Source organism: Lolium perenne, chromosome 3, assembly GCF_019359855.2.
Source record: "Lolium perenne isolate Kyuss_39 chromosome 3, Kyuss_2.0, whole genome shotgun sequence".
NCBI classification, from domain to species: Eukaryota; Viridiplantae; Streptophyta; class Magnoliopsida; order Poales; family Poaceae; genus Lolium; species Lolium perenne.
This window is the reverse complement of record NC_067246.2, coordinates 319,573,618-319,593,712: the sequence shown is the minus strand read 5'-3', so window position 1 is coordinate 319,593,712 and position 20,095 is coordinate 319,573,618. Positions and strand designations below refer to the sequence as shown.

At 46.5% G+C, this 20,095-nt stretch overlaps 2 protein-coding genes across 2 annotated transcripts; one reads left to right on the top strand and one right to left on the bottom strand.

Annotated features, from left to right (window-relative positions):
- The first annotated feature begins 4,820 nt into the window (after positions 1-4,820).
- On the top strand, positions 4,821-6,358 carry LOC127345620 (chitinase CLP-like). The gene has a single exon (XM_051372108.2). The coding sequence runs from the start codon at positions 4,854-4,856 to the stop codon at positions 6,129-6,131; it is 1,278 nt and encodes a 425-aa protein (XP_051228068.1). The 5' UTR covers positions 4,821-4,853; the 3' UTR covers positions 6,132-6,358.
- A 3,876-nt stretch (positions 6,359-10,234) lies between these two features.
- Positions 10,235-11,792, bottom strand: LOC127345614 (chitinase CLP-like). The gene has a single exon (XM_051372103.2). The coding sequence runs from the start codon at positions 11,765-11,767 to the stop codon at positions 10,469-10,471; it is 1,299 nt and encodes a 432-aa protein (XP_051228063.1). The 5' UTR covers positions 11,768-11,792; the 3' UTR covers positions 10,235-10,468.
- Positions 11,793-20,095: the final 8,303 nt, after the last annotated feature.

Here is a 20,095-nt window from a genome sequence, read left to right as displayed (position 1 = left end):
GTCTTTTCAAAATAACAGGATACATGTAAAATGAAAACCTTTCAAGGTTATATTGTTGCCTTGCGCATGTTCCACTTGAGTTTGATGATGATGATATTATCCATCTTAAGATGGAATGTCTTTCTTGATTACACTTGCTTGGTGAAGTCTTGCGAATAGCTAGCCATACTCAACTATGTGAGAGCCTTTCCTCAGGAAAATATTGACATATCTATTATCACTAAATAGAGGGAGAACTTCAACCATATGATCTCGTATACATGATCATCTTGAACTTTCACTTCAAAATTGATCAACCTCTAACCATTTCTTCTCTCTTCATAATGATGATGTCTTGAAGGTACACATGAAATGCTCACAACTTCTTCAAGTCACGCTCGTCATTGTCTCAAGTCTCACATGGACAATCTTTGGATCCCTACTAAAATAACACCTTGGCCATCATTTGATCTTTGTCACTTTCTACTTCTTTCAAAATTGAAGAAAATCAATGATTCAGGCATTGTCTATGGATAAAACCCTCAAATATAACTTAATACAAACATTTGGTTCATAAGGCTTGCTGTCAATTACCAAGCCCACACACGTGAGCTCCATGTACTTTCATGGAGTACATTTGGGAATGGCTTAATATTCCCTTTTCATGTTATTTTTGGCACCTCACAGAGATTCGTTTTCTTTCGAGAGTTATGTAGAAAATCTCAAACATTTTGGCCAAATTTCAAATCTAGAATTCAACTGTTTTAAAAAATAAAATAAAATAAAATCATGCCAAATTATATCATGCCAAATTCCCATTGTTCAAGGATAGTAGTCATTAAATCTATCATATCTGCCATGCCAAATTATATCATGTGTGCACTAAAAGTACATTACACACATTTGGATCATATTGAAAAATCTACCAGAAGAGGACTAGGAGCAAACACTGATTCTGCTACGGAAATTGGGTGCCAGAATTCTTGCATTATGTATAAGTCTGAATAGATTAAGAGAATCGAGACTTTATATGACATGATTTTTTTGAGCTACTAGCTACCAACCAATATATTTCATCAAAGTTTTATATGCGTATGTAAAATTAGTTTGCTAGGACAGATCTCGATGCAAGCATAGTCGTCTCTTCCACAGACAAACTGATGTATTCAGTTGACTAATCACGATGACACGGAGAAGCCGTCTCGGTACGTGCCACACCCGCGCCATCAGCTAGCTAGATCCGGCGTGTATGCATCAAATTAGTGCATCATTCGTGGACTCGCCGCTCGCTACTCATGGCTCTATCCAGTGGCGGAGCCAGGACGACAAGGCTGTGTTGTCAGTTTGAAACTGTGTAGTCAAATACATATACTTGTACAAATATTTTATTAATTTTTTGCATACATTCAGCCTATATTGCCAAAAAGTAGTGTAGTCAATTGACTACACTGCCTAAACGTAGCTCCGCCACTGGCTCTATCGTGCATGAGAATGCAGGCACACCGGAGACACCACTCAAATCTCACCAATGATTTATTATGCGCGACGCCCACCGGACACATTGGGACTAATGACCGTTACTACCAAGCCGCTACCGGGCAAGTCTAGTACGGAGATTGAACGAGTTTTGTGGAGTTGGATAAAAGTTTCGTAGGACGTGGCATGAATCTGATAGGAACAATATATTTCATAAAAGTTTTATGTGCAACACGTACCTACAAGTATGAATTATCGACCAAAATCTCTTTAGTAGTAGTTAGCAGTGGTCTATTTATTTTTTACCAGTGCACCTTTTTTTTTCTTGAAAAAGCTACATGTGAAATCTTACAGGAATAAAAAACGCAGGAACTAGTCACGGAAGTTGTTTGATTGCACCATAGGAAAAGGCGGGAATTTTCTTTAGAGATGGTGTACATGTCATAGTTGTCATATGCACACAGAAAATTTTCCAAGAGGTGTAACCTCTTGCTAGAAATCCTACGAAATTGTAATATACGAAAGCAAACCATAAGAATTTTGGAGGTTCCAATCCTTTGAATCAAATGGTTTCTATAGAAAAAAAATCCTATGGGTAAGAATCCTACAAAATTCCTTTGTGAATCCCTTGTATCAAACATGCCCTATAATGTTTGTAGGGATACATAAATCCTCAGGTGGCTGAAGGAACCAAACCCGATGACCGGTTCTAAGTTTATAGAGCTTCGAGCTAGTTTATGAGCTTCGCCATTGGAGCTTCGGGATTCTAGTTTAAACATCACTGTTCTTGATGGGTTGGCACTTTGAAGAAAAGAGGAGTCTCTGGGACACCTGTCCACCGCATCATACTCCTTCCTTCTTAAATTAGGATGCATATTAGTTTAGGTCAAAGTCAAACTTTATAAAGTATGACTAACTATATATGAAAATATATTAGCTTTCATAATATCAAATGCATATAATATGGAAACATATTTCATCATGATTATAATAACATTGAGTTATTGTTGTAGATGTTGATATTATTTTCTATACATTTTGATCAGAATTTACAAAGTTTAACTTTGACTAAAACTAATATGCATTTTTTTTTACAGTGACTAAAACTAATATGCATTATTTTTGAGAGAAGGGGGAGTACTCTCTATTTTGTGTGAGCGCCCGAGCCGCTCCCGACAGAATGGATATGAGTCTGCAGGCGCGCCGTAGGAGGCCGAGATCCCCGTAGCAGACTAGCGCAGCCCATTATCCGAAAAGGCCAATATCCCCAACAGACACGCCCAAGGTTGCTTCACGCGCATGCCTGCAGCAGGCTGTGTGATTCTGCATTACAGATACAGAATCAAGCAAGCCGCACACTACTTTCAAAATCGGGCAACTGAAAACCACGAGAGCTTTCTTGGTTACAGCACGACGTCTGCCAGGACAGATCTCCATGCAAGTAGAGTCGTCTCTTCCACAAACAAACAGAGTGATATATCCAGTTGACTAATCACGATGACACGGAGAAGCCGCCTCGGTGCGTGCCACACACCCGCGCCATTAGCTAGCTAGATCCGGCGTGTATGCAATAAATTAGTGCATCCCCCGTGGACTCGCCGCTCGCTACTTATGGCTCCATCGTGCAGCGTAATGAGAATGCACGCACACCTGGAAAGTGGAAAAACTTTTAAAAAACTTCTAAATTTGTAGGCGAAAGATAAATTAAACCAGGAATTATCAAAACCTGAAAGCACACTGAACTCTTAAAATCCCAGTCTATTTTGGACCGTAGACCTATTTAGCGTGAAAGAAAAAAAATCCTAAACTAAATAACTTGTTCTCTCATCGACAAAGTGGCCCCACATGTTATATTCATCCTCTACCTCCAATGCAAGACCAGTTGGAAGAATGCGTCCTTAGATCCAACACGGGGAACACACCTCGCCTTCATGGCGTCGATCGCCAGTAGCCCATCAATGGTGCGGCTCGTCACGAGCACCTTGCTATCTCGTTCATATAACTCGAGCGCCAAAAACAGCGGAGCTGCTCCATGCGCTGAGAGCCCGTGTTATCGACCAGGCGTACACGAGCTGAGTGTTGTCTTCCTGCACCCATGCGCGCTATGGATCCTGACCACAGAGTAGGGGCAACATCTGGGGGAGAATATGAGAAGCGGCCATGGGGAACAGTCAATGATGAGCTTGGCGTGTCATGCGTGCGCCTTCCTGGCTTCGTCCAGGCCAACATGCATGCGCGGGTCGCACCGAGACAGTGGTGTAGCATGATGCATGCGTTCATAGTTGTCAGAATCGTGATTCTACTATTCGATTCTATAACTTTACAACTCAATTTGAGTGAAACGATTGTACGATTCTACAAAGTAGATGTAAGATTTTATGACTCTGAAATTTCAATCCATGGTGTGCAATCCTACCATAGAGGATTTGATGCGATTCGTAATCACGATTCTAACAACTTTTTGCATCTTAGCCCACGTGTGGCTACCGGAGGCGAGGAAGGGGAACTCATGCCTACCGCGATCACGAGCCCGCTTGATTGAAGGATTTCAAAAGGACATGGAAGGAGGATGGATATGACAGGTAGGCCCGCATTGTAAGTGACACAGTGACACTAGAAAGTTATCGTGATCGGGATTGCTGCCTTTTGGTGCACCAAACAGATCCAGGGTTCAAAATTGACCGGGATTCAAGAGTTTCAGTGTGCTGATTTTAGGAATTGGAAGTTTAGGGTTTGATCCCTCCTCTGGAGTACCGTCGAATAGGCAACGACAGATATGCGCCTTGATCACCACCAGCCCGGTTGATTGAAGGATTTCAAAAAAAAAAAGACAAGGGAGGAGGATGGATTTGACAGGTAGGCTCGCATTGTATGTGAGACTAGAAAGTTATTCCGGTCGGGATTGCTGCTTTTCAGGTGCATCAAACAGATACAGGGTTCAAAATTGACCGGGAATTCAATAGTTTCAGTGTGCTGATTTTAGGAATTGGAAGTTTAGGGTTTGATTTATCTTTCATCTATACGTTGTTTCGAACTTTTTCCAGTGTAGAAGCACATCACTGACAGCTCAGCCATGCATGTTACCGTTACTTCATGGCTCATCAAGTTAATGTTACCATGTGGCATGTGATCGATCACCAGAGGAGCCATAATTATTCAGTAGCGCCGGCCTGGGCTTGAACGAGAATCCCGGCACGCTGATCGGGTCTCCTCTCCCAGTGAAAACTTAAAAAAGAGCAAGCCGGCCATCCAATACTAGCTTCCAGCGCGCAAACATTATCTATCACGTATACACCATCTAATCTCGCGTATAACTACCAGTAGCAATGTCACTGTCACCCCGATCGTACGTACGCTAGCTAATTTGTCGATCAGAGAGGTACCGTGGCCGGTCGAGAATGTCGAAACCTAGACGTCTCCTCCTCGCCGCTGCTGTCTCGACGCTCTGCGTACTGGCGTGGACGGTGGCCGGCGACGGTGGGAAGCCGCTGGTCACGGCCATCACCAAGGACGCGGCCACCTTCCTCTACAGCGCCCCCGTCATAAGGAACGGGCAGCCGGGCCACCACCTCGTCCTCGACCTCTCCGGCCCCATCATCTGGTCCACCTGCGCAACCGACCACCGCACGCTGGAGTGCAACAGCGTCGCCTGCATGCGCGCGCATCGCTTCCACCCGCCTGGCTGCCCGCACACCGGCTACGGCAAGCCCGACGACGACAACCCGTACCGCTGCAAGTGCACGGCGCACCCGCACAACCCCGTGTGCGGCGCCACCGTCTCGGGGGACGTGACGCGCACGGCGCTCTCCGCCAACGCCACCGACGGCAGGAACCCGCTGCGCTCGGTGTCATTCGTCGCCGTCACGTCCTGCGCGCCGGAATCCCTCCTGGCGAAGCTGCCGGTTGGTGCCGTCGGCGTCGCCGGGCTGGCGCGCTCCGGCCTGTCGTTCCCGGCGCAGGTCGCCGGCACGCAGAAGGTGGCGAAAACGTTCGCGCTCTGCCTCCCGAGATCCGGCACCGGCGTGGCCATCTTCGGCGGGGGCCCGCTCTTCCTCATCCCGGCGGAGAGGCCGGCCATCACGGAAATGCTGGCCGGCGACACGCCGCTCCGCGCGTACAGGGGGTCACCCGGCTACTTCATCTCGGCCAACAAGGGCATCGCTGTGAACCAGGCGCAGGTTCCCATCCTCGACCACCCGTCGCTAACCATTGGGCTCTCCTCCACGATCCGGTACACGGAGCTCCGCCGCGACGTGTACCGTCCCCTCATCAGGGCGTTCGACCAGGCCATGGGCCAAAGCGCGAGGGTCACCCCGCCTGCGGCGGCGGCGCCGTTCGAGCTCTGCTACGACTCCTCCAAGCTGTCGTCGACGCGGCTCGGCTACTTCGTGCCGCAGGTCGACCTCATGCTGGACGGCGGGAAGAACTGGACGGTGTTCGGCGGCAACTCCATGGCGCAGGTGGACCGCCACACGGCGTGCTTCGCGTTCGTGGAGATGAAGGAGGGCAAGACGGGGTACGGCGGCCGCGCGGCGCCGGCGGTGGTGATCGGAGGGTTCCAGATGGAGGACAACCTGGTGGTGTTCGACGAGGAGAAGCAGCGGCTCGGCTTCAGCGGGTTGCTCACTGGCAGGGGGTTCTCGTGCAGTAACTTCAATTTCACCATGCCTGCCTAGTGCATATAATTACTTTTCGGATATCCTAGATTGATTGAATGGTTTGTGTTTGTTTTCCCTGGACTTTTCGCCTGGCTCTTAGTTTTCCTGTAAAACTTACTATTTGGCTCACTAAGCTATTACTAATGGTCCTTTTAACGTCCATTTTGACCCTACCTGTTGAACAAGGTTAGGGGGTTAAATTGACCATTATTCGCAGTTTAAGGAAATTTAGTGCCTCTTTGTTATTTGGATTTGTTTTAGTTTTCCATTGAAATAAGCTGTCCAGACGAGGAAAAAGGCGTGGCTGCGCTGTAGGATTTACCTGAAAAGTACCTCAAGAGGACTTGAAAACTAAAGATAATAACAGATAAGAAATTTACTTAGAATGTCAATGAATGCCATGGTGAACACATGTAACATAGTAACTTGTTCAAGAGATTTTGGATGCACAATCACAATATCGTGCTTACTAAGTAAAATGCAACAAGAGGGGAAAAAGATTAACCGCTAGAGAGAATGCAACAGTGTTCGTTTGTATGGTCCGTTTCCCATAGCGTAATATAAATTATAGCTTCACAAAAAATAAATCTAACTAAAAGTAACACTTGCATACTAAACATGACACTTGCGTACTACCATCCATCTACTAAATTTTTTACGTAAAGAGTAAACTGATCATGCATTCCTTCCTGCAACTATTTTCCTATTCATCTTTCTTTTTAGGTGCATCCTATTTCAATCATCTTTTTTTCTACAACAACTTTGTTGCTAGTGGTTTTGGCAACATGAGTAAGACGAAATATAACACGAAAAAGTAAATATACATACGCTGCAAGTTTATGTGAAGTTTTTATGGTGCTCAAAAAATGAAGTTTGAAGGATTGCAAACCGATGGTGGTTGTTGTAGAGGGAGATGCCGGTGCATCCATAAGTTTATGGTATTAACCATTCTTAAATATTTCCATGCTCGGCGTAGAGGGGATGTACTGCATCCCAAAGATTATGGATTTCATCCATTCACTATTTTCAGTTTGGTTGTTCATTCATTCCCTATAAAAAAACTACACCATAAACATTTATCCCATTATTTTTCCGCGGGATGACGTTACTGGCAGAATATAATATCCTAGATGCTATAAAGACTCCAAAATAAAATAAAAAACAAAGTTCTAGAGATGTTGTTTAAGTAGCGAACAATCACAATACATGTAAAGAATCATTAAGAATCAAACTTAAATCTAGAGAACCAGTTTTGCAACAACACCTTTTTTCGATAAAGGAAATATATTAATATCAGAAGATACCAATTACACCTAGCCTCTGCAATAACGCAATACCCTAATAGCAATACGGATGCACACAACCAAAAAAAAAAAAGAAAAAGAAAACTAAGAAATAAAAGTCCCTCTACATCATCCTAGCCCTAGCAACAATAATACTTCTACCATGACACCACCTGAAATTCAGACACTCCAAAAGCGACGTCTCCAAGAAGAAAATAGTGCACCAGCACCGTTGTCGCCCGATCAAAGACCTAATCTTAGGTTTTCACCCTGAAGATAGTTTCCGCTCTCAAAGGAACACCTTCAACAAGGTCATTGCCAGACACAACCAGTTAAGGGCAGACCTTGGATTTTCACCCCGAAAGGTAATACTCTGAACTTCACCTATGCTGCCGCCCCTACTTTCACACCACTGTTGCGAAGCCTAGAACATCAAGCAAGCCCCTCAACAGCAGAAAGACTTAGAACCTCACTTAGCTAGTCCTCCAATTCAACCTTCATGATAGTCTCTTCTTCTGACTTCACCATGAACCAAAATTCCACTTGATGTCAACATAGCACAGAGCTTCGCGCCGCTCCCTCCAGACAAAACGGTCAGAATAAAAGCATGGGTGCGCACGGCCAAAAATCACCCGATCCAACAAACTCTAGGCAATAGAAGCACTATTACATTCGCTGGTGGCGCCTTCCAAAACTCATCACTCCGGCCAGATCAAGAAAGGCCTGCCACATGAAGGTCTTCATCTTCGCACAAGAGAGACCCTAGGACCACCACCTTTATTCAGGTCGGGCTCCCACGCCGCCGACCATCCTAGGCTGGCCAAGGTTGTCGGATGGAGACACCAAGCGCAGATCTCGAAGTCCGAAGATGCCGCACCTGCCTGGGAAACAGCGCAGCCCAACGGCTAGCCCTCCACCACCGTCCGCTGACACCACGGAAAAGGCAAGGGGGAGAGGACCTAGGGTTTGACCCCATCTAGCCCGCCCCAACCAGCACCTCTACCGCCGGCCTAGCACGCCGTCGGAGGCGCCCGCCGGGCCGCGACACCATGCGCCCGTAGAACCGCACGCAAGACAACGCCACACCAGGTCCCGCCCCAATCCGCCGCCAAGGACACGAGGGAGTCGCGAGAAATGGCCGGCCTCCCAAGCTTTTCCCGACAGCTTCCTCCGGTGGCGGCACGGGGGAGGAGAGGCCCCGGCGATCCAAGGGTTAGGGGGGAGGGTCGCCCCCGGGTCGCCCTAGCGAGAACGTTGTGGATCTTGCAACAAGACATAATCTATCATAAAAAAGCAACAAGAAAGCGTAATTTTTAAGGCCACCAAAGAGTGTTACAAAATTTTGCAAAACTCTTCTTTTGCATACTGAGGACTAAAATATGTTCTTAACCTGGATTTTTCATCATTTTACAGTGTACCAGTAAAATATGTAAATAAAACAGTGAATAGATACCGACAGCAAACTATAGCTCATGCAACTGTGAGACATTAATGAATATCCAAATGGATAAGATTTGGCACTATATTTTGATAGATATCAACTAAAACATAATAACATATATAAACCTATATTCTAACGGAGACATAAACTTGAAAAAAAAATGCAAAAGAAAACATGCTTTCCTATGCCTACACAAGAATCATGGTGGTAAAGCTAAAACACGAATTTCGGAATAAGAAATCTGAGATTACTTGAAAGAATAGGAGGTGCGAGGGCATCTCCAAGCTTGTGGTTTTGCTAGTTATTGTATTCTTCTCATCTCATGTTTAATCTCAAACAAAGAAATAATTTTGTCTCTACGAGAAGTCTTGGAGATGTGGAAATAGTATGACTAACTGAACTACTAAACCAATTTTTTTGGTCAAACAAGAGGCCCGAAGAGTGGAGGAAATACATATTAGTACCTATTTTCAAGAATAAAGAAGATATTCAAAACTGTACAAATTATCGTGAAATTAAACTTACAAACCACTATGAAACTTTGAGAGGGAGTTATTGAGCATCACTTGAGGAGAGTGACGAATGTAACTTAAAACCAATTCGATTCCACCCCTTGTTGGCGGCACAAACTTAGCTTTCCTTGACTTTCTTCTACATGATTGATACACCTTTTTAGGGTGTATTCTTGAAAAATCTACCGTCGTATTGTACTTTGTTCAAATCGGATTATTAGTTTTTTAATTCCAAGGTTGTGTAATAGGTCTAGTATGAGTTAGCTAGCTTTGGGACGAAGAATCAAAGAATAGAGGTTTGGTTAGAGTCCGTTCCTAATTTTTTGATAAAGTCTATTTTATTACTTAAAATTTAAACATTACACTCGGCTCTACATAAATAGAATGCACATGAGAACTGCGTCAAATAAGGAAGAGGCCCGGCTTAAGGCCCGAGGTCTGATGGGCATTTCATGGGATGGGCCGCGCTTGGGCGAAAACTTTAAGCCCGATGGTCAGGCCGGGCCGGGCCTGGTTTTTGCGTTGGGCTTTGTTAGGTCCGGCATGAAGCCCAGCCCGGCCCAAAGAATGTCCAAGTATACTCACAATCCACATAACCAAGAACATGAAAAAAATTCTCACAACATAAACAACGATAATGATGTAGGCAAATGAGAAGAGGCATCCCTTCAGGCCAGCCTAAAAGTGAGAATCTCCAGATTTCCAAAAAACCTAACATATCGCATGTGAACCAACATACTTTCTTCTTAGAGTTGGTTCATGATGAGCTTGTCTTACGGGATTGTAACAACACTATTATCTAATTAATACAATCATTTATGACCCGAAAAAAAAAGTACTATATGTCACATGGTAGTCTCGGATGTACCACTCGATCAGCACGTGTTCGATCAAAAACTGAAGAAATCAAAATGCAATCATTTCCTCAAGCACTCGATCAGTACAACTTGTCAGTGTATGATCCATAACACTACGCGATCGAAGTGACTCCAATTTATTCTTCTTACCAGAATGCAACATCCAAAATTCACGTAATTAATTTGATCACTCGTAAAACCAGAGAGATGATACCACACCACGCAGGCACGTACGGAGTAGCACACAAGTTGTAACGAGTCACTACGCAGCCATGGTAAAGTTGAAGTTGCTGCACGTCGTCTGCCTGCCAAAGAGCAGCGAGCTGAACCCGAGCCGCTGATTCTCCTCGTCGAACACCAGCAGGTTGTTCTCCATCTGGAACCCCCCGATCATCACCGCCGGCGCCTCCGTCGCGCCGCCGCCGTACCCGTACTGCTTGTGCTCCCCCTTCATCTCCACGAACGCGAGGCACGCCGTCTGGTCGTTCACCTGCGCCATGGAGTTGGCCCCGAAGACCGTCCAGTTCTTGCCGCCCTGCAGCATCAGGTCGATCTGCGGCACGGCGTAGCCGAGCCGCGTGGAACCCAGCTGCGTGGAGTTGTAGCACAGCTCGAAGGGCGCCACGGCCGGCGTGACCCTCGCCCTCTCCGCCGTGGACGTGTTGAACGCCGTGATGAAGGCCCAGTACACGTCGGAGCGCAGCTCCGTGTAGGGGATGGTCGAGGAGAGCCCGACCACGAGCCCGTTGCCGTCCAGCTGCACCTGCGCCTGGTTCACGGCGATGCCCTTGTCCGCCGAGATGAAGTAGCCGGGGGACTTCCCGTGCTTGACCAGCGGCGTGTCACCGGCGAGCGTCGCCACGACGTCCGGGCGCCCCGGCGGGAGGAGGAAGAGCGGGCCGCCGCCGAAGATGGCCACGCCGTCGACGCCACCGCTCGGGAGGCAGAGCGCGAACTTGTTGACAACCTTCTGCTTGACCGCAATCTGCGCGGGGAGCGCGAGCTCGGAGCGCCCGAGCCCCACGACACCAACGTCGTTCTCCGGCAGCCCCGCTAGCAACGATTCCGGCGCGCAGGACGTCGCTACCACGAATGACACCTCTTTAAGCGGGTTCTTGCCGTCGGTGGTGTTGACGGTGGTGGTGAACTCCGTCATGTCATCCGACGCGGTGTCGCCGGAGACGGGGTTGTGCGGGTGGGCGGTGCACTTGCAGCGGCGGGGATTGTCGGCGTCAGGCTTGCCGTAGCCGGTCTGCGGGCAGTTGGGCGGGTGGAAGCGGTGCGCCTGCATGCAGGGGAGGCTGGTGCACCCCAGCGCGGCGTAGCCATCTGGGCAGGTGGACCAGATGATGGGGCCGGAGAGGTCGAGGACGAGATGGTTGGTGATTTGGTCGTTCTCGGCGACGGGGGCGCTGACGCTGTACAGCAAGGTGGCCGCCGCGTCCTTGGTGATGGGAATGACCAGTGGCATCCCGCCGTCGCCGGCCACCGTGCACGCCATGGCGCCGAGCACGACGGCGAGGAGCAGGAGAAGGGGTTTGAGTTGCCACATTTCGGCCATTGCTCAGAGCAGCTACCTAGGGTATAGGCTGTGCCCTGTGCGATTGATAGCTACTAGTTCTGTCGGTTTATATAGAGTGGCACAAGCGAGTGACGATGTTTGCGGCATACGTCACTGACCATGTTTGCTTAAGGATTCTCACTTGGTGTTTTGTACTTACCTGTATTCCATTTTAGTTGCCCCTAATTCAGATCTACCTAGACACATTTTGCATACAAATACATAGGAACCCGCAACAGCTAATATAGAACAAAGTGACTGTTTCATATTACCTCGCATAAAAAGTTTATTTAGAGTCAACCTTTGCTAAGTTCAACCAATGTGAGAATACATTATTATTGGAAAATTAAAATACTATCATCAGCATCAATGTACTCATTTACATTTGATTTTATATACTCACCGTCCCATAAAGTATGTCTCAGTTTTATCTAAATTTAGATGTATCTAAAACCGAGTTAGTGTATAGATGTATTCAAATTTTAACAAAATTGAGACATCTTTTATAAACGAAGGAAATATAATACGAGTAATACTTTATTATTAATAATTGATCAACGATTATAAAGTTCGACAAATATGAAAGAGGGGAGTATCATCTACTCCCTCCGATGAAGTTTAACATGCAGACACGTAGTTTAAAACAAATTTTAACTATTAATTTGACTAACAAATATGAATTATATGTCTACAAAAGGTATGCCATTAGATTCGTATTTTAAAAACGTTTTCAATGATATATTTTTTATGACCTATAATTTGTATTTTATTGATCAAAATAATAATACAAAGTATTTTTCTTAAGCTGAGTGCTGTTAAGCCGAAGGGAACAGCACGACGTCGAGGCGCCATTGAACCGGTCCAAGCTTTTGCGTTGAATTGATCAAAGCTGTCAGCATATCTTAATCACATCCGTATCGTAGGTGAAGTTAACTACATACAGTGGGTGTCGGTGACGCGCAATGGCCGATCGATGGATCGATCATAGTGTATTGGATGTTCACCACACGATATACGTTCACGAGTCAACCAGTATATAAGTTAATTAATCGTTCAGACTTAGTGTCATACACATCGAGATCTGCCCTGGAATGGTGTTATAAACCATTTTCATCACGGTGCGATATGGAAATAATTGAATTATATATGGATAGCATGGACTGATTCACATAACAATACGTGTTTACATATCGATGCTGAGCATATTCACGTGAGAGATGATGTTTGCTTGAGGACTTTGCACGAAGTCGAGGCGCCATTGCATCGGTCCAAGCTATTGCGTTGAGTTGGGGTCATTAGTCAATGTTCTCATTAATTCTTGATCAATAAGCACGTCGGCATGTGAGTAAAATTAACTACCGATACACACTCGGTGATCTGGTGTCGCTGACGCGACGATCGATGGGATATGAGATTTTCTTTTCCAAAAGTTGAACCTGATATCTGCATCGAACGTACTATCTCTGTCTATCATCTGAGTTTGTATAAATCTGGATTTATAGGTATAGACGGAGGGAGTAACAAAAACTAGCAAAAGCCTTGAAATGAAATATACATATTGATGTTGAAATATTGGGCCCACTTTTAGTGGCCCAAATTAGATTTCAGTTTTTCCTATAAATCTCAAAGCCCACATAGTGGCAGCCTTGTGAGTTTGAGCCCAAGTTGGTGGCAGCTCACTAGGGAGTGGCAAGAGGTGGGAAGTTTAGTCCCACATGGAAAGTTGGGAGGAAGTTAGACCACCTTATAAGGTGGGTTGTTCCACCACTAGTAAGTGAGTGAGAATAGGAGTGCTACACGCGCGCTCCTCCTCCTCCTCGCTTTCCTTACTTTTTGCAGCTCAGGAAAACGAACAGAGTCCTAGACGGACGCGTCGCAGTTAGTCGGTTCGGGGACGGCTATCTGTAACCGACTCGAAACGTTCGTGCGACATGGGCGTGGCCCACGTTGCCTAGGGTTTCCCGAGCCTATATAATCTCCTGCCCGGCTACCGCAGAAACATATCCAGTACACGAGTTAGGGTTTCCACCTCTCTCTGCTTGCGCCGCCATCGTAGCCTACTCCATCCCGTGAGCCGACGTGCATCGGTGAACGGGAGAGCAGGTCTCCGGAACCTCTCGTCCTTGCGATCCTGTACGGGAGAGGGCGAATTAGGTTTTTGGGAAGCGCTCTGCGCGACTGCTCAAGCTCTTCATCACGGGTCGCCTTCCGTCCAAGTCGGGCGGTGCTGCCTACCGTCGTCTTCAACGCCGTCTACTTCGACCCGTCGTCCCCATCGTCAACAACGTTGTCATCAACAACGTTACTGCTGCGACATCATCTGCTACATCTCCACCGCCACCACCACCAGATCGGTACGTGCGACATATCTCGATCTGTTTAGCGATGGATGCTTTATCGTTTGCGCTGCTGCTACTCATGTTGATTAATGCATCTAGTATGTTTGAGTTTCACATGTTAGTAGTTGCTGCCATTATGTTTTATATTCTGGAATTAATCATGGAAATTGTGCCTAATTATCCAACAATTGAAACCACCAAACAAGGTGAAAGCGTTATCAACAGTGCAATAATAGAGTGGCAGCCTTGTGAGTTTGAGCCCAAGTTGGTGGCAGCTCACTAGGGAGTGGCAAGAGGTGGGAAGTTTAGTCCCACATGGAAAGTTGGGAGGAAGTTAGACCACCTTATAAGGTGGGTTGTTCCACCACTAGTAAGTGAGTGAGAATAGGAGTGCTACACGCGCGCTCCTCCTCCTCCTCGCTCGCTCGTCTCGACTCGACTCGACACGACACGACACGACACGACACGTCACGACGCGCGCCGCGCTCGTGGTGAGTGGATTGAGCCTCGAGCCGAGACTTTCCTTACTTTTTGCAGCTCAGGAAAACGAACAGAGTCCTAGACGGACGCGTCGCAGTTAGTCGGTTCGGGGACGGCTATCTGTAACCGACTCGAAACGTTCGTGCGACATGGGCGTGGCCCACGTTGCCTAGGGTTTCCCGAGCCTATATAATCTCCTGCCCGGCTACCGCAGAAACATATCCAATACACGAGTTAGGGTTTCCACCTCTCTCTGCTTGCGCCGCCATCGTAGCCTACTCCATCCCGTGAGCCGACGTGCATCGGTGAACGGGAGAGCAGGTCTCCGGAACCTCTCGTCCTTGCGATCCTGTACGGGAGAGGGCGGGTGGGTTTTTGGGAAGCGCTCTGCGCGACTGCTCAAGCTCTTCATCACGGGTCGCCTTCCGTCCAAGTCGGGCGGTGCTGCCTACCGTCGTCTTCAACGCCGTCTACTTCGACCCGTCGTCCCCATCGTCAACAACGTTGTCATCAACAACGTTACTGCTGCGACATCATCTGCTACATCTCCACCGCCACCACCACCAGATCGGTACGTGCGACATATCTCGATCTGTTTAGCGATGGATGCTTTATCGTTTGCGCTGCTGCTACTCATGTTGATTAATGCATCTAGTATGTTTGAGTTTCACATGTTAGTAGTTGCTGCCATTATGTTTTATATTCTGGAATTAATCATGGAAATTGTGCCTAATTATCCAACAATTGAAACCACCAAACAAGGTGAAAGCGTTATCAACAGTGCAATAATAGAGTGGCAGCCTTGTGAGTTTGAGCCCAAGTTGGTGGCAGCTCACTAGGGAGTGGCAAGAGGTGGGAAGTTTAGTCCCACATGGAAAGTTGGGAGGAAGTTAGACCACCTTATAAGGTGGGTTGTTCCACCACTAGTAAGTGAGTGAGAATAGGAGTGCTACACGCGCGCTCCTCCTCCTCCTCGCTCGCTCGTCTCGACTCGACTCGACACGACACGACACGACACGTCACGACGCGCGCCGCGCTCGTGGTGAGTGGATTGAGCCTCGAGCCGAGACTTTCCTTACTTTTTGCAGCTCAGGAAAACGAACAGAGTCCTAGACGGACGCGTCGCAGTTAGTCGGTTCGGGGACGGCTATCTGTAACCGACTCGAAACGTTCGTGCGACATGGGCGTGGCCCACGTTGCCTAGGGTTTCCCGAGCCTATATAATCTCCTGCCCGGCTACCGCAGAAACATATCCAATACACGAGTTAGGGTTTCCACCTCTCTCTGCTTGCGCCGCCATCGTAGCCTACTCCATCCCGTGAGCCGACGTGCATCGGTGAACGGGAGAGCAGGTCTCCGGAACCTCTCGTCCTTGCGATCCTGTACGGGAGAGGGCGAATTAGGTTTTTGGGAAGCGCTCTGCGCGACTGCTCAAGCTCTTCATCACGGGTCGCCTTCCGTCCAAGTCGGGCGGTGCTGCCTACCGTCGTCTTCAACGCCGTCTACTTCGACCCGTCGTCCCCATCGTCAACAACGTTGTCATCAACAACGTTACTGCTGCGACATCATCTGCTACATCTCCACCGCCACCACCACCAGATCGGTACGTGCGACATATCTCGATCTGTTTAGCGATGGATGCTTTATCGTTTGCGCTGCTGCTACTCATGTTGATTAATGCATCTAGTATGTTTGAGTTTCACATGTTAGTAGTTGCTGCCATTATGTTTTATATTCTGGAATTAATCATGGAAATTGTGCCTAATTATCCAACAATCCAAAAACCTAATTGTAGGCAATTTCCTGAGTTAACAATGGCTGGTTTTTCCGATGCACTGAGGCCGGATAAGTTTACCGGTGTGCACTTTAAGAGATGGCAGTATAAGGCCATGCTCTGGCTTACTCATCTGAAAGTGTTCGATGTTACTGATGGTTTACCTGAAGGAACTATATCTGATCAAGATCAGAACAAGTTCAAGGAAAACAATACTCTCTTTGTCGGATGCGTTCTGAGTATTCTTGCTGATCGTCTGTGTGATGTGTACATGCACATAACAGATGGTAAAGAGCTCTGGGAGGCACTGAATGCTAAGTTCGGTGCAACCGATGCAGTGCAAAGTGAATCGTACATCATGGAGAACTTCCATGACATCAGGATGGTTAACAACCGTTCTGTAGTCGAACAAGCTCATGAGATACAGTGCATTGCGAAAGAGCTTGAGCTCCTTAAGTGTGCCTTACCTGACAAGTTTGTGGCTGGATGCATCATCGCTAAGTTGCCCCCTTCATGGAGGAACTTTGCCACAACTCTCAAACACAAGAGACAGGAGATATCAGTTGAAAATCTGATAGCATCTCTTGATGTTGAGGAGAAAGCTCGGGCTAAGGATAATACTGAGAAAGGAGAGGGTCAGTCTAGCGCCAACATGGTGCAGAAGAAACCCTACAGCAAGAACAAAGGGAATAACAAGCCCTCCTTCAATAAGCCTATGAAGACTACAACCTTCAAGAAGAAGAAGATGATAAACAAAGCAGATCTGAGCTGCTTTACCTGTGGAGAGGCTGGCCACTTTTCTAAGGACTGTCCCGAGAGAGGGCAGACCGCAAGAAAAAGGGGAGGCAAGTCAACACCGTGACCGCTAGCAATGCCGATGGGTACGGTAATCTCTTTACTGTTCTTTCGGTATTTCAATCTCCATGTTGGTGGATTGATACAGTGCTAATGTTCATGTGTGTGCTGATATATCCATGTTCACTTCTTACCAGGTCGCCCGGGATTCTTCCGTCTTGATGGGGAATGGGTCACATGCTTCGTTCGTGGTGTTGGCACGGTAGATCTGAAGTTCACTTCGGGAAGATCGTGCAGCCGAGGAACGTGCGACATGTCCCTACTATGAACAAGAATCTCGTTAGCGGCTCCCTTCTATGCAGAGATGGGTTTAAGGTTGTTTTAGAGTCGAATAAAGTAGTTGTTTCCAAGTTTGGACAATTTATTGGTAAAGGCTATGAGTGCGGAGGCTTGTTCCGTTTTTCGCTTTCTGATTTCAGTAATAAGTCTGTGAACCATATTTGTGGCAATGTTAGTGATGATACCAGTGTTTGGCATTCTCGTTTATGTCACATTAATTTTGGTTTAATGTCTCGGCTATCCAGTTTAAGTTTAATTCCAAATTTCACCATTGCCAAAGGTTCTAAGTGCCATAGTTGTGTGCAATCAAAGCAACCTCGGAAGCCTCACAAGGCGGCCGAGGAGAGAAACCTGGCACCTCTAGAACTCATACATTCTGATCTATGCGAGATGAATGGTGTGTTGACAAAAGGTGGAAAGAGATATTTCATGACATTGATTGATGATGCGACTAGATTTTGCTATGTTTATTTGTTGCGAACTAAAGATGAAGCTTTAGACTACTTTAAAATTTATAAGGCTGAAGTTGAAAATCAACTAGAGAGAAAGACCAAGCGTCTTAGGTCGGATCGTGGTGGCGAATATTTTCCTAAAATCTTTGATGAATTCTGTGAGGAACATGGCATTATTCATGAGAGGACGCCTCCCTATTCGCCCCAATCAAACGGGGTTGCCGAGAGGAAAAACCGCACGCTGACTGACTTGGTGAATTCCATGTTAGCCACTGCTGGTTTATCAAAGGCATGGTGGGGGGAGGCTTTATTGACTTCATGTCATGTCCTGAATAGAGTTCCTAACAAGAATAAAGATAAAACCCCTTACGAGGAGTGGTCTGGGAGAAAACCATCACTTTCGTATTTGCGCACATGGGGATGTTTGGCGAAAGTCAATATTCCAATTACTAAGAAGCGCAAACTTGGACCAAAGACAGTGGATTGTATCTTTCTAGGTTATGCTCCGCGGAGTGTAGGATATAGATTTTTAGTAGTTCAATCCGAGGTACCTGATATGCATGTTGATACTATTATGGAATCTCGTGATGCAACATTTTTTGAGAATATGTTTCCTATGAAAGATATGCATAGCATGGCTAGAATTTCTACTGAGATAATTCCTGAGTCCAGTACATCTAATGAGTATTTTGAACAATCACATGAGAATGTTACTGAGAAGGATGACAATGAAGCTCCTAAACGGAGCAAGAGACAAAGGATTGAAAAATCCTTTGGTGATGATTTCATTGTGTACCTTGTGGATGATACTCCCACGTCCATTGCAGAGGCATATGCATCTCCAGATGCAGATGACTGGAAAGAAGCTGTCCATAATGAGATGGACTCGATTCTTTCTAATGGAACTTGGGAGTTGTCAGAACGACCCCATGGATGCAAGCCAGTAGGCTGCAAATGGGTGTTCAAGAAGAAGCTAAGACCTGATGGTACTATTGAAAAGTACAAGGCACGGCTTGTAGCGAAAGGCTACACACAGAGAGAAGGCGAAGATTACTTTGACACCTATTCACCTGTCGCTAGACTTACCACCATTCGAGTACTACTATCCATGGCTGCCTCCTATGGTCTTATCGTTCATCAAATGGACGTAAAGACAGCTTTTCTTAATGGAGAGTTGGAAGAGGAAATCTATATGGATCAGCCTGATGGGTTTGTAGTAAAAGGTGAAGAAAGAAAGGTGTGCAAGTTGCTGAAATCCTTATATGGCCTGAAACAAGCACCTAAGCAATGGCATGAGAAGTTTGACAGAACTTTAACTTCTGTAGGCTTTGTTGTCAATGAGGCTGACAAGTGCGTTTACTATCGCCATGGTGGGGGCGAAGGTGTTATACTATGTTTGTATGTGGATGATATTCTGATCTTTGGTACAAACATGAAAGTAATACACGAGGTCAAGTCTTTCTTGTCAAAGAGCTTTGATATGAAAGATCTGGGAGAAGCTGATGTGATTCTGAACATCAAGCTGATTAAGAACGAGAGTGGGATTACTCTAACGCAATCCCATTATGTTGAGAAGATCTTGAGCCGGTTCGGCTATATTGATAGCAAGCCTTCTTCAACACCTTATGATCCCAGTGTGACACTACGCAAGAACCGGAGGATTGCCATAGATCAATTGAGATATTCTCAGATCGTTGGCTCACTCATGTACTTAGCGAGCGCGACTAGACCCGACATCTCTTTTGCTGTTAGCAAGTTGAGTAGGTTCATGTCAAACCCGGGTACTGATCATTGGCATGCACTTGATAGGGTCATGCGCTACCTATGTGGTACAATGAGTTATGGGATTCACTATTCAGGGCACCCAGCTGTGCTTGAAGTATATAGTGATTCGAATTGGATCTCAGATGTAGCTGATCTGTATGCCACAAGTGGGTATGTATTTACTTTTGGAGGTGGCGCAGTATCATGGAGATCTTGCAAGCAAACCATATTGACGAGGTCAACTATGGAAGCAGAACTTACTGCTTTAGACACAACCACTGTTGAATCAGAATGGTTGCGTGAGCTCTTGATGGACTTGCCTGTGGTTGAAAAACCTGTTCCGGCAATCCTTTTGAATTGTGACAATCAAACTGTAATTGTCAAA